The 18,159-nt window shown below is 45.4% G+C and overlaps 1 protein-coding gene across 1 annotated transcript in view; it reads left to right on the forward strand.

The window, feature by feature from the left end:
- The window catches only part of SLC49A3 (solute carrier family 49 member 3), a 66,764-nt gene that overhangs the window by 22,487 nt on the left and 26,118 nt on the right, over positions 1 to 18,159 (forward strand). Inside the window, exons 8-9 of the mRNA XM_040417385.1 lie at positions 742 to 899; positions 10,688 to 10,800. Of these exons, the coding sequence (XP_040273319.1) occupies positions 742 to 899; positions 10,688 to 10,800 (271 nt within the window). The remainder of the gene's footprint in view (positions 1 to 741; positions 900 to 10,687; positions 10,801 to 18,159) is intronic.

Below are 18,159 nucleotides of genomic sequence, written 5' to 3' on the forward strand. Positions count from 1 at the left end.
GTAACACGTTGCTGCATTTAGCAGAAAAAGCACCGTGTTCAAATATACAAATGAGATGTCCAGTGCACCAAGGATAGGCACTAGCCCTACACTGCATCCCAACTTCTGTACCTCTTCACAGTAAGTTACCCCTTTCTCTTGTTCATTGGCATGATGAGGTGCCTGTGAACTGCCTGGCTCTCTTGTCTTGTGCCTGCGCAGTGTGCCAAAATTTCAGTGCATTCAGTATAGTTCTTCTCCCCAAGGCATAAACAAGATGCTGTACTGAGCATGCACCGAAATTCTGGTGCAAGGCGTAGGCATGAGTTTATAGGGGCAGATAAGAGCAGTATACAGACCCCTGGCCATCAATCAATAAGTGAAAATACGAGCTTATGTTAAAGAGGGACTGAATTTGGATGCACCGAGGGGCTAGTGCACAAAACATCTCCTCTGCGGCAGCCTATATCTCTCCTAACAAAAGGATTGGGCAATGGAATCCAACTTGCCCAATCCTTATCTTCCCCCGACATCCGTGGTCGGTGGAGAGTTGGGAGGCCGCCATACACATTAGATATACGTCTAGTCTGTATGGCCAGCTATAGTCTAATTTGGTTACCGAGATCTGTATGAAATTAGGATTCATCCAGACAATAAACTGTCTCAACAGTGTTCAAATATGCCATAGCCATAATTTTCCTATGTTCTATCTTAGGCTCCTGATGGATACATATCTTAACAGTGTATTTCTTTAACAATTAGGCATCTCATTTGAAGAAAGTCGCCCCTCTGTTGGTGGTGATTTGTTCTGTGCTGGGGTTTTTTGGGTTTGCAATTTATCCAATTGCTATGGAACTAGCCGTGGAATGTTCATACCCAGTTGGTGAAGGAAGCTCAACAGGCTTGGCTTTTATATCTGGGTAAGTAGAAGTGTTCATGCTAGATCTATGTACAACCCTATACAGTAGCAGAAGGATTATTATGGCAGTATAAGCTGGTGATGCTACTGGTCTGATCATCAATTCAGAACATTAACGATACCAATATTGCTAACTATTTATTAAAAGTAAGTTCTGGAGTCAACAAATGGCCTGGTTAGGTGCAGGGGGTGATTAGATCACCATCTGATTATTGTTTTATCCCTATAGTAGACAAAAAGGCTTCCTGTCACGGCCTCTGTTGTGTGAGCCATGACACAGTTGCCGTGCATGCTGTTGCCTGTGGCAACTTGTAGTTGTTGCAGCATGTAGGTGGCTCCTCCTTTCCCCTGGGTCCTTCCCTGGTGCCGGAGGGGTTAATTATCTGGCTGGTGTGGATTTAGGTGTGTCTTGGGTGTGGACTCTTGGCTCTTTATATGTTGTGTTGTGAGCAAGAGGTCAGCTGCCTTCCAGCCTTTGTGTAAGTTGGAGTGCTGCTCCTATCCTGGATATACCATCTGTCCAGTGGGAGGGCCTCCTAGCTAGACATCAATGTCTTTTTGAGGTCTCCCCTATGTTACCTATGTCTTTACCTTCCCTTGTATCTATATTTGGTGTGGGTTATGTGCGGGGTCTGTTGTATGTCTAGTTGTCGTTACATGTCTGGCATGTGTTGTCTGTCTTCCAGCATGTTTGCTAGACCTTTTCCCCTGTGAGTCGCATTACCTCCAGAAGGGGGTGTCAGGGCTCCCTGGAGAGGGAATCACAAGTCGGTGAGCATCTCTGCCTGGGGCCGCCATGCTTTCTGTCTGCATGGGTGTCCGGTTGTCGTTGTGGCCATGGCAGGTAAGTGCGTGTTGTTTTTGGGCTCTTACCTGCCGTTTCAGTGGCTGTTCACTGACTGTCCTTTTCCTTGCAGCTAGGCCGGTGGAGACTCCTGTTCATCCGTGTCTGGGATGAACAGGTAGTCTCCTGCTCCTAACCTTATTTCAGGGATCCTCAGGGCTACTCGGGATCCCAGGTTCCTGTGTATGAGCCCACCTACCATCTGGGTATGCTCATACGGTTAGGAGTCAGAGCCAGGATTAGGGCGGCTCTAGGAGGGGACCTGCCTCCTTTTTCTGGTGTTCGGCCTAGCTGCTTCCCTGTTTTCCTTCTCTATAAGAAAAAGTTTCCCCCCACTCCCCACCGTGACACTTCCTGTATGTGACAAAGAGTACATATCCTCACTGATGGGTAATGGGGTGATAACATAAAGAAATGTTTATGTATCACACCTCTGGGGTCACTGTGAGTTCTGTACATGGGACAAGGTGATAGCGACAGGCTACCCCTTCTTTTTTTAAGCTCTCCTACAGCTTTGATCCTGGTATCATCTGAAAGCTAAGATTCTGGTTAAAAAAAAGCTATAGCCCTTGTATCTAGCCTTCATGGTAACAAACAACCAACAAACCATACAGTGGATATAAAAAGTCTACACACCCCTGTTAAAATGTCAGGTTTCTGTGATGTAAAAAAATTAGACAAAGATAAATCATTTCAGAACTTTTTCCACCTTTAATGTGACCTATAAACTGTACCACTCAATTAAAAAACAAACTGAAATCTTTTAGGTGGAGGGAACGGAAAAAAAAAATATGTGGTTGCATAAATGTGCACACCCTCTTATAACTGGGGATGTAGGAGTCAGCATACACCTGCCATCATTTAAAGTGTCTCTGATTAACCCCAAATAAAGTTCAGCTGCTCTAGTTGGTCTTTCCTGAAATTTTCTTAGTCGCATCCCACAGCAAATGCCATGGTCCACAGAGAGCTTCCAAAGCATCAGAGGGATCTCATTGTTAAAAGCTATCAGTCAGGAGAAGGGTAAAAAAGAATTTCCAAGGCATTAGATATACCATGGAACACAGTGGAGAAAATATGGCACAACAGTGACATTACCAAGAACTGGACGTCCCTCCAAAATTGATGAAAAGACAAGAAGAAAACTAGTCTGGGAGGCTACCAAGAGGCCTACAGCAAAATTAAGGCCCCTTTCACACGGGCGTCATGTTTTTGGCCCGGATAAGATGCGGGTGCGTTGCGGGAAAATGCGCGATTTTTCCGCGCTTGGGTCAGGTGTTGTGTAGATTATAAGGGAAAATAATAGCATTCTTAATACAGAATGCATAGTACAATAGGGCTGGAGGGGTTAAATAAAAAATAAATAAAATTTAACTCCCCTTAATCCACTTGCTCGCGCAGCCCGACTTCTTTTCTGTCTTCATCTTTGCTGTGCACAGGAAAAGGACCTGTGGTGACGTCACTGCGCTCATCACATGGTCCGTCACATGATCCATCAGCTTAAATTTATTTTTTTATTTTTTTTAACCCCTCCAGCCCTATTGTACTATGCATTCTGTATTAAGAATGCTACTATTTTCCCTTATAACCATGTTATAAGGGAAAATAATAATGATCATGTCCCCATCCCGATCATCTCCTAGCAACCGTGTGTGAAAATCACACCGCATCCACACTTGCTTCCGGATGCTTGCGATTTTCACGCAGCCCCATTCACTTCTATGGGGCCTGCATTGCGTGAAAAAACGCACAAAATAGAGCAAGATATTCGTTTATTAAATCGTAGTTGCAAAGGTATAAGGATTGCCATGAGAAGAATATAAACACTGGAGCTTGATATTATATCTTAGCTTTCAAATGATATCAGGATCATAGCTAGATTGCAATACTCCAGGTGCAGCACTTGTTCCAGGTCAAACAGTTCCTGGTTTTATGTGTATGTGTGTAGAGGAGGGGTGAAGGAGGAAGCTGCAAGTGAAAACATTTAGAGAGATCAAAGCTCCTAGGAGAAGGGAGTTTAGAATAAGGGACTAACACGTTCTTTTAATGCTGTAAACAGATGCACTACTGGATCATATTGCTTGGAGAGAAATTTGAGATATTGCTCCTGAAAGAAAAAGCAGTATACACTAGGGTTGCATGGGTATCGAATTATCAATACCCAATTGATACTTTTGTACCGGTATCGATTCAATAGTGGGATTTGCCTTTTACCGGTATAGAACATGGCGCATGCTGCTCTCAACACATGCCATGTTTCCTCAGCAGCACAGTGGAGAAGGAGTAACTCTCTCCCTCCCCACTGTGCTGCTGCTGCCACCAGTGACAGGAGAGAGGGGCGGGGCAGTGGCCTCTGCACCACCAATGAAGATAACTTACATTTAATACAAATACAGAAGGTGGAATCACATAGCCTATGGGGACTGATCTGAGTCTGATGGGGGACTGATTTGAGGCTAATGGAGGTTGGGTGGTCTGATCGGAGGCTGATGGAGCTTGGGGGTCTGATTTCTGGTCTGATGAAAAAAATGTTTTCTTATTTTCCTCCTCCAAATCCTAGGTGCGTCTTATAGTCTGGTGCGTCTTATAATCCGAAAAATATGGTAGACTGCAAATAATTGGTATAGCTGTTACTTATCCTGCACAGTAAACACTATAAGAAATACGCAGAATTGCTAGTTATGGTCACTTCACCTTCTTTGAAATTTGCATAAAAGTGATCAAAAACTCATATGTACCTCAAAATAGTACCAATAAGAACTACAGGTTGTTCTGCAAAAACGTTCCTTTCCTTCTGCACCCTGCCGTGTGCCCGTACAGCAGTTTACGACCACATATGGGGTGTTTCTGTAAACTACAGAATCGGGGTAATAAATATTGAGTTTTGTTAGGCTGTTAACCCTTACTTCGGAAAAAGTGGATTAAAATGGAAAATCTGCCAAAAAAGTGAAATTCTGAAATTTCATCTACATATTCCATAAATTCTTGTGGAACACCTAAAGGTTTAAAAAAGTTTGTAAAATCAGTTTTGAATACCTTTTAAAGAGGACCTTTCACTAGAATAAAACATCTAAACTAACTATACAGACATGGAGAGCGGCGCCCAGGGATCCCCCTGCACTTACTGTTATACCTGGGCGCCGCTCCGTTCTCCCGGTATAGGCTCCGGTATCTTCATAGTTAGGCTCCACCCAGGGGAGCCTGCCGGTGTCTCATTCTCCCATGCTGTAGCGCTGGCCAATCGCAGCGCTCAGCTCATAGCCTGAGAGGCTTTTTTTTCTCTCAGGCTATGAGCTGAGCGCTGCGATTGGCCAGCGCTACAGCATGGGAGAAGGAGACCTCGGCAGGTTCCCGTGGGTGGAGCCTAACTATGAAGATACCGGAGGCTATAACGGGAGAACGGAGCGGCGCCCAGGGATAACAGTAAGTGCAGGGAGATCCCTGGGCGCCGCTCTCCATGTCTGTATAGTTAGTTTAGATGTTTTATTCTAGTGAAAGGTCCTCTTTAAGGGGTGTAGTTTCTAAGATTGGGTCATTTTTGGGTGGTTTCTATTATGTAAGCCTCAGACCTGAAGTGGTCCTTAAAGTAGGTTTTGGAAATTTTCTGAAAATGTCAATGCTTGCAATTTTCACGCAACCCCATTCACTTCTATGGGGCCTGCGTTGCGTGAAAAACGCAGAATATAGAGCATGCTGCGATTTTCATGCAACGCATAAGTGATGCGTGAAAATCACCGCTCATGTGAACAGCCCCATAGAAATGAATGGGTCGGGATTCAGTGCGGGTGCAATACGTTCACCTACCGCATTGCACCCGCACGGAAATCTCGCCCGTGTGAACGCAGCCTAAGTCAAAGCGTTTTAAAGTTATCAGCACTTAAAGTGACACTGGTCAGATTTGCAAAATGGCCTGGTCCTTAAGGTGAAATAAGGCTGTGTCCTGAAGGGGTTAAGTAATAAAAAATAAAAAAAATAGAAAAAAAAAATTATAAAATAGACATTTGGTATTGCCGTGTCCGTAACGACCAGCTCTATAAATATATCACATGATCCACAGTGTCCGATAAACACCATAAAAAAAAAGGCATATGTCCCTCAAAATGGTACCAATAAAACAGTCACCTCATTCCGAAAAAAATTATCCCCTACATAAGAAAATCGCTCAAAAAATAAAAAAAAACTATAGCTCTCAGAACATGGAGACATTAAAACATCATTTTTTTGTTTCAATGCTATTATGTTAAAGTGAAATAAATAAAAAATATATACATATTAGGTATCGCCACGTCCGTAACAACCAGCTCTATAAAAATATCACATGCCCTAACCCCTCAGATGAACACCGTAAAAAAAAAAAAAAAAAAAAAGTGCCAAAAAAAAGCAATTTTTTTGTCACCTAACCACATAAATTGCAACACCAAGCAATCAAAAAGGCGTATGCCCCCCAAAATAGTAGCAATCAAACAGTCACTTCATCCTGCAAAAAATGAGATCCTAACTAAGACAATTGGTCAAAAAATAAAAAAGCTATGGCTCTCAGACTACAGAGACACTAAAACATCATTTTTTGGTGTTTTAGTGTAAAACTTAAATAAATAAGAAAAAGTATACATATTAGGTATTTCCATGTCCGTAACGATCTGCTCTATAAAAATACCACATGACCTAACCCCTCAGCTGAACGCTTTAAAAATAAATAAGTAAAAACTGTGCTAAAACAACCAATTTTTTGGTCACCTTGCCCCATAAAGTGAAATAATGAATGATCAAAAAATCATATGTACCCAAAAATGGTACCAATAAAAACAAACTCTTACTGCAAAAAAAAAAGTCCCTGCACCAGACGATTGGCAGAAAAATAAAAAAATATGGCGTTCAGAAAATGGAGACACGAAAACATAATATTTTTTTTCAAAAATGCTTTATTTTGTAAAACTCAAACAAAGAAAGTAGATATATTTGATATCATTGCGTCCGTAACTACTTGGTCTATAAAAATAGCACATGATCTACCCTGTCAGATAAATGTTGTAAAAAATAAAAACAGCCAAAACAGCAATTTTTTGGTTACCTTGCCTCACAAAATATGTAATATAGAGCAATTAAAAATTATATGTACCCCAAAATAGTACCAATAACTGTCACCTTATCCCATAGTTTTCAAAATGGGTTCACTTTTTGGGAGTTTCTACTGTAAGGGTGGCTTCAAATGGGACATGGCATCTAAAAACCAGTTTAGGAAAATCTGCCTTCCAAAAACATACGGCGCTCCTTTTCTTCTGTGCCCTGCCGTGTGTCCTTTCATCAGTTTACGACCACATTCAGGGTGTTTCTGTAAACCACAGAATCAGGGTAATAAATATTGAGTTTGGCTGTTAACCCTCGATGTGTTAAAAAGAAAAATGGATTAAAATGGAAAATCTGCCAAAAATGTGAAATTTAGAAATGTCATTTCCATTTTCCTTTAATTCTTGTGTTCCACAAGAATTAAAGGAAAATGGAAATGACATTTCTAAATGTCCACCTAAAGGGTTAACAATGTTTGTAAAATCAGTTTGAGTTAGGCTACTTTCACACTTGCGTTTGGAGCGGATCCGTCTGGTGTCTGCACAGTATATTCTAACACAGAGGCGTTCCCATGGTGATGGGGACGCTTCAAGTTAGAATATACTAAAAGAACTGTGTACATGACTGCCCCCTGCTGCCTGGCAGCACCCGATCTCTTACAGGGGGCTGTGATCCGCACAATTATTGTGCGAATCATAGCCCCCTGTAAGAGATCAGGTGCTGCCAGGCAGGAGGGGGCAGACCCCCTCCCTCCCCTGTATTAAATGTGACCAGTGCGGCCCCCCTCCCTCTATATTCAGTGGTGGCCAGTGCGGATTCCCAGTATTAAATATGACCAGTGCGGCCCCCTCCCTCTATATTCATTGGTGGCCAGTGCGGATTCCCAGTATTAAATATGACCAGTGCGGCCTCCCCTCTTCGCCCCCCCTAATTAAAATCCCCCCCCCCCCCCCATCATTGGTGGCAGCGGAGAGTTCCGATCGGAGTCCCAGTTTAATCGTTGGTGCTCCGATCGGTTACCATGGCAGCCAAGACGCTATTGCAGTCTTGGCTGCCATGGTTACTTAGCAATAAATAGAAGCATTATACTTACCTGCGAGCTGCGATGTCTGTGACCGGCCGGGAGCTCCTCCTACTGGTAAGTGACAGGTCTGTGCTATAAGCAATGCGCCGCACAGACCTTTCACTTACCAGTAGGAGGAGCTCCCGGCCGGTCACAGACATCGCAGCTCGCAGGTAAGTATAATGCTTCTATTTATTGCTAAGTAACCATGGCAGCCAAGACTGCAATAGCGTCTTGGCTGCCATGGTAACCGATCGGAGCCCCAGCGATTAAACTGGGACTCCGATCGGAACTCTCCGCTGCCACCAATGATGGGGGGGGGTGATTTTAATTAGGGGGGGGAAGAGGGGAGGCCGCACTGGTCACATTTATTACTGGGAATCCGCACTGGCCACCAATGAATATAGAGGGAGGGGGGCCGCACTGGTCACAATTAATACTCGGGAGGGAGGGGGGGCCGCACTGGCCACCAATGAATATAGAAGGAGGGGGGCGCACTGGTCACAATACTGGGGAGGGAGGGGGGGCCGCACTGGCCAACCATGAATATAGAGGGAGGGGGGCCGCACTGGTCACATTTAATACTGGGGAGGGAGGGAGGGGGGCCGCACTGGCAGGGGGGAGGGGGGGGACCTGCCAGGCAGCAGGGGGCAGTCATGTACACAGTTCTCAGTATATTCTAACTTGAAGCGTCCCCATCACCATGGGAACGCCTCTGTGTTAGAATATACTGTCGGATTTGAGTTTCACGATCTAACTCAAATCCGATGGTATATTCTAACATAGAGGCGTTCCCATGGTGATGGGACCCTTCAAGTTAAAATATACCATCGGATTGGAGAAAACTCAGATCTGATGGTATATTAATAGGGGACTCCTGACTTTACATTGCAAGTCAATGGGGGACGGATCCGTTTGAAATTGCACCATATTGTGTCAACGTCAAACGGATCCGTCCCCATTGACTTGCATTGTAAGTCTGGACGGATCCGTTTGGCTCCGCACGGCCAGGCGGACACAAAAGCGCTGCAAGCTGCGTTTGGGTGTCCGCCTGCTGAGCGGAACGGAGGCCAAACGGTGCCAAACTGATGCATTCTGAGCGGATCCGCATCCACTCAGAATGCATTGGGGCTGGACGGATCAGTTCGGGGCCGCTTGTGAGAGCCTTCAAACGGAGCTCACAAGCGGAACCCCGAACGCAAGTGTGAAAGTAGCCTAACTTGAGGGGTGTAGTTTCTACAATTGGGTCATTTATGGGGGGTTTCCACTTTGTAAGCCCCACAAAGTGACTTTAGACCTGAACTGGTCCTTAAAAAGTGGGTTTTGGAAATTTTCTTAAAAATGTTAAGAATTGCTTCTACAATTCTAAGCCTTCTAACGTCCTAAAAAAATTAAATATTTTATGAGGTATCGCTTTCTGTTTTGAAAGCAGAGAAAAAAATTTTTTGAAAATTGCAAATTTTTCAAATCTTTTGGTAAATTTGGGATTATTTTATAAATAAAGTTGAAATATATCGACTCAAATTTACCATTGTCATGAAGTACAATGTGTCACGAGAAAACAGTCTCAGAATGGCTTGGATAAGTAAAAGCGTTCTAAAGTTATTACCACATAACGTGTGACACATGTCAGATTTGCAAAATTAGGCTCTGTCAGGAAGGGGGAAATGGCCCGGATGTGAAGTGGTTAAGGTGAAAAGTGGCTCGGTACTGAAGGGGTTAAGTTCAAATAGCAAAATTCATGTTTATTAGAGAATAGTCCTAAAGAGTGTATCATGTTTTGGAAGACCTGTCCTGCATTAAACTGACAATCTATTGATTTGAATGAACAAATGTAATGCCTCATTTCTCCTGTCCCAGCACAAGAGTGAAATTGAACACTTTGTCCCCTTTAAGAAGAGCGAGTGTCAAGCTCCGAACTCGCAGCGCAGCACCTGTACTGAACATCCAGCACTGCCGGGGTCGCATAGCATTATATTAATTTATGATGCTATATATCCCTTAGTTGTCTGGAATGTATTGGATAACACTGACATAATGCTGTCAGTGTTATCCAATACATTCCAGAACTGTAAGGGTTACATAGCATCATAAATCTGTATACTGCTATGTGACCCCTGCAGTGCTGGGAGGTCAGGACGGGAGCTGCATTGCGAGTCAGGAGCGTGACAATCACTTGTCTGAAAGGGGCCTTACTGCCAGGTTTCCCTACATATAACAGCTGACGCTGGGGGTCCCAGCAAGAAGACAATTTGTGGTCTGCTAATTGTCAACGGAAAAGTCAAGTAGGGATTGTCTAAAACAGACAGGCCATTTAAACATGCATCAATTGAAATATGTAACATATTAAAGAAATTCAATTTTTTTTTTCCAATAGTCCTAATCTTTTATTTTTGTACCATACATATGTATGTCACATCATAACTTACCCACACAGCATAGCAGAAGGTCACTGGGTCCCCAGCTGTGGGCTGCATAAACTCCTACAATTCACGTCACAGCTGTTGCTGCTGTCCATGGACAGATCCGATTCTGCACTTGTGCTAAACAGTAAATGTTCAGTGCGAGCACAGAAGAGGGTCTGTCCAGGGACAGCACAGAAAACAGGGACATATGTGACTCTTGTTACCACCGCACCGTAGGGTACTCAGTGACAGAATTGTAGGAGTTTATATAGCCCACCAATGTCGACCTAGGGGCCTTCTGTGGTGTGATGGGGTAAGTTCACACTAAAATAGATTAGGAGCTGTTGAAAAGTGTTTTTTATGAATAATCCAACCCCTTTTACATGTAAACTTTCTTTTTTTTTAATCTCCAGTCAGATCCAAGGATTAATATTCATGGTGTTATTCCAGTCACTTACCAAACCTTATGCTGCTTCTTCACTATCCTCATGTGGTATGAACCAGATTGAAATATACGACTGGTCAGGTATGTAGCTTCCTGCTTTCTATGTCACATAGAAAATAGTACATATCTACTTTTTATTGACTGTTAATTGATTTTTATTACAATAACATATGAGTTGGCTATGCAGACAGTCAGCAAAAAGCACATACAAGAATAACAAAACATAGGACAGGACAAATCGGTGGAAGGCTAATATTCAAGGCTTACTATATGGCATAAATATTGGCATACTATCAAAATCCAGTAGACATTGGTTAAGGCCTTGTTCACATCAGCGTTCAGCCTTTCCGAACGGAAAGGACGGATTCGGCACATAACTGAGCCGAACGGAGCCTACAGACCCCATAGACTATAATGGGGTCCGTTTTGTCACCGCTCCAAAATCATCTTCTGAGCTGAAACCTAACGGACCCCATTATAGTCTATGGGGGGGTCTATGAGGTCCGTAGGCTCCGCTCGGCTCAGTTATGAGCCGAATCTGTCCTTTCCGTTCTCCTGCTCCTATAACGGAGCAGGAGAACGGAAAGGCTGAACGCTGATGTGAACAAGGCCTAAGAAAACAACATTGCTTACCGGTAATCGTTTTTCTCGATACCCATGACAGCACCCTGTGTGACTCAGGACCTCCCATCAGGACAGGAAACCTGAGAAGATAAAAAGGACACACCTCCACCCAACACCAGTGGAAGAAATAAATTGTTCTCCGGAGAGAAGTGACAAAGGGTTAAAGACTTTTTTTTTTTTTTTTTATATCTATATTACTTCATATAGACCTGGCAAAAAGCCATAAATATATATATATCTACTTGGGGAGGGAAATATCGGGTGCCGTCATGGGTATCGAGAAAAACGATTACTGGTAAGCAATGTTGTTTTCCCCTCACCCATGACGGCACCCTGTGCGAGATAAACTATAAGTAGAACCTGGGGGGGGGGGGCACAGCCTGAAGGACTTTTTCCCCAAAAAAGGCATCAGAATGGAGCTGTAATCTGTAATGTTTAAGAAAGGTATGCGGGGAGCTCCAGGTAGCCGCCCTGCAAATCTGGGCTAAAGATACATCAGCTCTCTCAGCCCACGAAGTAGACACCGCCCTAGTAGAATGGGCCCCAAAACCTGAAGGATGGGGGAGACCCAGGGAAATATAAGCTCTAGCTATGGTCTTCTTCACCCATCTAGCAATAACCCCGCGGGATGCTTTTTCCCCTTATTTCCTCCTAAAAACTGGACCAGGAGGTTCTCGTCCTTTCTCCGAGGAGCCGTGACATCTAAGTAGACTAACAAGCATCTCTTGACATCCAGGCAATGAAACTTTTCCTCCAAGCTATTGGAGGGGTTATGAAAAAAAGAAGGCAACACAATGTCTTGGCTCCTATGAAAATCAGAGACAACCTTGGGAAGAAAAGAAGGCAGGGGCCTGATAACCATCTGGTCATCCTGGATGATCGTATAGGGCGGATATGCCGAGAAGGCCTGGATCTCCGAGATCCTCCTAGCAGAGGTAATAGCCAGGAGGAAAGCCATTTTAATGGATAAGATGTCAATTGGGGCCTCTAGTAAGGGCTCAAAGGGTCTATCGGTTAGGGCCGTCAAGACCCTATTCAGGTCCCAAGGAGGGGAAAGCGGTCTAACGGAAGGACAGATTCTGGCAGCGGCAGAAAGGAAACGCTTGACCCACGGGTGGATTGCTAATTGGAAGTCAAAAAAGTAGCTCAAGGCCGACACCTGGACTTTTAAGGTGGAGGCCTTGAGCCCTTTGTCTAACCCTGCTTGTAAAAAGTCTAAAACCTTAGGGATTTCTGGAGGACTAAATGGATCAGGGCTAGAACCTAGAAAGGAAGAAAAGACATTCCACACCCTATTATACTTCCTAGCTGTTGCAGTTTTTTTGCTACCTAGAAGGGTGGAAACAACTTTGCTAGAAAGCCCTCTCTTCAACCAGATGTCCCTGTCAATCTCCATACTGCCAATTGAAGAATCCCCGGATTGGGATGCCATACGGGCCCCTGGGAGAGTAGATCCTCCCTTGGAGGGATCACCCAGGGAGGGCTTCTGGCTAGACTTAAGAGGGTGGGGTACCAGACTCTCTTGGGCCACTTTGGGGCTATCATGATTATGGTGGCTCCCTCCCTCCGCACTTTTTTCAGAACCTGCAGAATTAGGGAAATAGGTGGGAAGGCATAGCCGAGTTCCTGGCTCCAATCCTGAGCCAGACTGTCTACCGCTGTAGGATTCTCTGTGTAATTTAGGGAGAAGAATCTCTTTGTCTTCCTGTTTTTCCGGGTGGCAAAGAGGTCTATAGTTGGGGTCCCAAACATTGTTACAATCTGGGAAAAAACCTCCTCGTTCAGACTCCACTCTGCCTGACTGAGCTCTACTCGGCTTAGGGCTCTTTCACACTTGCGTTCTTGTCTTCCGGCATAGAGTTCCGTCGTCGGGGCTCTATGCCGGAAGAATCCTGATCAGGATTATCCTAATGCATTCTGAATGGAGAGAAATCCGTTCAGGATGCATCAGGATGTCTTCAGTTCCGGAACGGAACGTTTTTTGGCCGGAGAAAATACCGCAGCATGCTGCGCTTTTTGCTCCGGCCAAAAATCCGGAACACTTGCCGCAAGGCCGGATCCGGAATTAATGCCCATTGAAAGGCATTGATCCGGATGCGGCCTTAAGCTAAACGTCGTTTCGGCGCATTGCCGGAGCCAACATTTAGCTTTTTCAGAGTGGTTACCATGGCTGCCGGGACGCTAAAGTCCTGGCAGCCATGGTAAAGTGTAGCGGGGAGCGGGGGAGCAGTATACTTACCGTCCGTGCGGCTCCCTGGGCGCTCCAGAGTGACGTCAGGGCGCCCCAAGCGCATGGATCATGTGATCACATGGATCACGTCATCCATGCGCATGGGGCGCTCTGACATCATTCTGGAGCGCCCCGGGAGCCGCACGGACTGTAAGTATACTGCTCCCCCGCTCCCCACTACTACTATGGCAACCAGGACTTTAATAGCGTCCTGGCTGCCATAGTAATACTGAACGCATTTGGAAGACGGTTCCGTCTTCAAATGCTTTCAGTACACTTGCGTTTTTCCGGATCCGGAGTGTAATTCCGGCAAGTGGAGTACACGCCGGATCCGGACAACGCAAGTGTGAAAGAGGCCTTAGAAAGTCGGCCACCGTGTTCTCTTTCCCTTTCAAATGTATTGCGGATAAGACCAGGTTCCTGTCTTCCGCTATTTTGAAAATTTCCTGGCAGAGGAAGATTAGGGATGGTACTTTTGTTCCGCCCTGATGATTTATATAGGCCACTGTCGTTGAATTGTCCGAGTAAAAGACCAACTTTCTGTTGGAGACATCTGGAACTGCCACCTTTAGTACTCTTTCTACTGCCTTGAGCTCCTTGTAATTTGACGTGCAGTCCCGGGTTTTTAAATCCCATCTTCCCTGCCAGTATTTTCACTCTGAATGAGCTCCCCAGCCCCACGGACTGGCGTCTGTTGTTATCAGCATGGGTTCCATGAAGGACCAAGGCATTCCTACCGAGAGGTTCTTCTCGGACGTCCACCACAGAAGGGAGTACCTTGCTCTGGAGGAGAGATGAAATTTTTCCTCTAGTGTTTGTTGAAGACCATTCCAAATCTTCAAGATATCCAACTGTAACGGTCTTGTGTGGATCTGAGCGAATGGTACGGCTGGAATTGTAGCCGTCAGGTGCCCCAGTACTGCCATCGCCTCTCTGATGGAACATTGGAAGGACCGGAAAAGGAACCAAACATGCTCTATTGTTGAGGACACTTTCTTCTGAGGGAGGAAAGTCTTCTGAGCCGTGGAATCTAGCTGCATTCCTAAAAAGGTGCAAATTTGAGAAGGGGTTAGACAAGATTTCTCCTGATTCATCTTCCACCCCAGATCCTTCAACAGAGAGCTCTGTTTGTAACTGCTCCCTTGTTTGGGCTACGAACAAAAAATCGTCCAGATATGGTACTACTACTATCCCAGATGATCGAAGGAATGCCACCATCTCCGTCACGACCTTGGTGAAAATTCTCGGGGCTTGAGAGACCCCAAACGGCAGTGCCCTGTATTGCAGGTGTAGAAGTTGGCCCCTTACTTGAACAGCCGTCCTTAAATGCTTTTGGGAGGAAGAGTGTCTATACTTGCCATCCAGCAACCTTGGTATAACAGGTCTAAAGTCGTCTTTATAGTTTCCATCCGGAATTTCTTGTATCTCAGGAATTTGTTTAGCCGTTTTAGGTTCAGAATCATCCGAAAGGAACCGTTGTGTTTCTTTATTAAAAAGAGTGGGGAGTAGAACCCCCTGCCCTCCTCCTTCTTTGGGACCTGGCAAACCACTCCTTTGTCCAACAATAACTGAACCTCTTTCTCCAGAACTGTGGATTTTAGAGGATCCTTTGGAGTTGGAGTGTGGGTGAAAAAGACTTGGGGATAGGAGCAGAACTCCAACCTGAATCCCTCCGCTATCCCCCCAAAACCCACTTGTTTTGGGTGACGTTCGCCCAAGCCGGGAGAAAGGCAGAGAGTCTTCCCCCAACCTGGAGTGTGGCGTCATTGCTTGTCTTTTGGTTTGTTATCCTGGGATTTAAACAGGAAGCCGCTAGTTTTTCTTGGAAATCTATCCCTTTCCTTCCTATCGTAGGGCTTACCCCTCTGTCTTCTAAAGCCCTGCTGGGGTTTACGAAAAAAGGGGGGCTTCTGAGGGACAGGAAACCCTTTTTTCTTGTCGGATGCCTTCTCCAAGATGTCATCCAGGGAGGACCCAAACAATCTATCACCCTCACACGGAAGGGCACAGAGTCTGGCCTTAGACCCCTGGTCACCCTTCCATGACCTAAGCCAAATGGCTCTTCTAGCCGCATTCGTCATAGCTGAGGATTTGGCAGCAAAGCGCATAACATCCGTAGAAGCATCCGTTAAAAAATCCGCCGCTTTAGCAAAGGTGGGAAGAGAAGCTAAGATTTCCTCCCTGGGCTTTTTTTCTTTAAGATGTGTCTCTAGCTGTTCAATCCACAATCTTAAGGACCGGGATACCCAAGTGGCTGCAACTGCGGGTCTAAGACAAGTAGCGGAAGTTTCCCATGCCCGTTTTAGGTATATGTCTGCTTTCTTATCTAATGGGTCCGACAGGCAACCCAGATCATCAAAGGGGAGGGCAGATCTCTTAGCTATCTTAGCGACTGGAGTATCTACCGTAGGGGCCCTATCCCAGCTGGAGGAAACTTTCTCTTCATAAGGATATTTCCTTTTCACCGAGGAGGGTAAGAAAAACTTTCTATCAGGATTTTTCCATTCTCTATTGATGATTGCTTGCATGTTATCATGAATAGGGAAGACCCAATGTTTTTTAGGGCCTAATGCCTGAAAGGCCTGGTCAGCAACTGATCTGGTCTGCTTAACGTCTTCTAACTGCATGGTTGCTCTGACCGCTTTTAATAACGGTTGCTTATCCTCTGGGGAAAAGAAGGATCTCCCTGAATAATCTTCATCCGAAGAGTCCGAATCACTAGTCAATAGTTGTCCGGATTCTCCACCATCGTCGGAAGAGTCCAACTCAATACTGTCGTACCCTGTATCCCTCCCCGGTTTATCTGGGGACCTGGCACGGCTCTTACTAAATGCTTTAAAGGATGCCTTAATAATAGACTTCATGGATTTAGTAAGGGTCTGGGATTGCTCTGCTACCAGTTTATCTATACACACTGAGCATAACGCCTTCTGATAAGATGCAGATAGGGACATTTTACATTCCGCACATTCCTTGTGTCTTGTCTTGGAAGACGATTTTTTAGGTGGCTTAGGGATCTAAAGACAATCATAAGAAACACCACATTAGAAATAAAAAGGAACGCTCTCACCCTTGAAGCTTTTTCCTTTTCCCCCATCCTCAGACCGGTACCGGACTTGCAGGCCTCAAGGGTTCCTGGGGTTCAGCCCGTCCCTCTGTAGGCTCCGACATGATTGCACCAGGATCGCTACACAGCACATCCAAATTGTGCCCCAGCTGGCTGCCTGAACCTGCCGCCGTATTTGTATTTTTAAAAGACGCGCTCCGGCCTCTACTTCCGGGTCCTGCCGAGCGAAGCCCCGCCCCCCCATCTCAAGGAGACTGCCCCACGCATGCGCATAATCGCACGGACGCGCGGGCGCCATCTTGGAATCGGGGAGAGAGGAAAGCATGGGGAGCCGCCTGAACACTGCCACAGCGGCTCCCCGCAGGGCCGGAGAGAGGGCAGGCGCAGGCAGACTTATGGGGAGCGGCTTCCGGCACGACCACAGAACTACCGCTCCCCAGGGATAGGACTTCCCACGGCACACAGCCACAGACCTTCCCCAGCTCCGGTGTCTTGGAGGTACGTCTTCAGCAGTGCTGCTTCTCAGGATCTCCCATCCGGAGGACAGGAAACCTGAACTGGTGTTGGGTGGAGGTGTGTCCTTTTTTATCTTCTCAGGTTTCCTGTCCTGATGGGAGGTCCTGAGTCGCACAGGGTGCCGTCATGGGTGAGGGGAAAGCAAGATTGTTTACATAGAATATGCAATTCACAAAATCTGGGCAGAGTAAGTATTCAGTTATTCCCCGTGGCCCTCTAATTCTCCAGGGCTTCATATGCATTGCCCCTTGGATACCAACGGTTGACCTAAATTTCCCTTCAGTTGTTCTGCTCGGTACCTGTCAGAGGAAAAGTCCTCATTAGCTGTTCTACTTTAGCTGCATTCAGAAAACGAACAACAAAATATACACATTTCCTGTAGAATTGTTTGGCGAGTTTTTCTTTAGAACATTCAGTATCAGAACGTTCTACATTGAGCAAGTATTCCATTTGTTCAAGTACTGACAGCAAAATGGGCACCTTTGGTTGAAGCCTTCTCTGCAAAATACACCTCTTGGTAACCAAGCAAATAGTATGACATCATTTACAAAGAGAAACGGGATGCATTCCCTGCTCCCCATCCCCCTCAAGCCTGTTCACTGTGTGCTGTTTGCCGTGTTCCATGCGTATTGTCCACAGACACTTGTGGAGGTGAACTGTACCTCTGTGAGTTGCATCTCTCCCCTTTCTGTATCTGCATAGAATCTGTTCACTGTTTACCATTGTTGCCATGTTGGCTAGTTGCCGGATACTTGTGGATGTGTAGCTAAGGTCATTTCTCAGTATGGCAATGCACATTTGCTTTGGTCTGTGCATACTGGCAGCGTGGTTGTGAATTACACCGCAGTGATGTGTATCTCTCTCCAGTCTGTCAACCAATATTAACCGGACAGAATAATATCAAAAACATCGGACCCCCAAGGAGTCATGATAATCACCAAAAAAATGAATAAAACTAACTTACATATGTATGAAGATCCAAAAAACTTTATTGTAAGTATAT

Source organism: Bufo bufo, chromosome 2, assembly GCF_905171765.1.
Source record: "Bufo bufo chromosome 2, aBufBuf1.1, whole genome shotgun sequence".
NCBI lineage: Eukaryota > Metazoa > Chordata > Amphibia > Anura > Bufonidae > Bufo > Bufo bufo.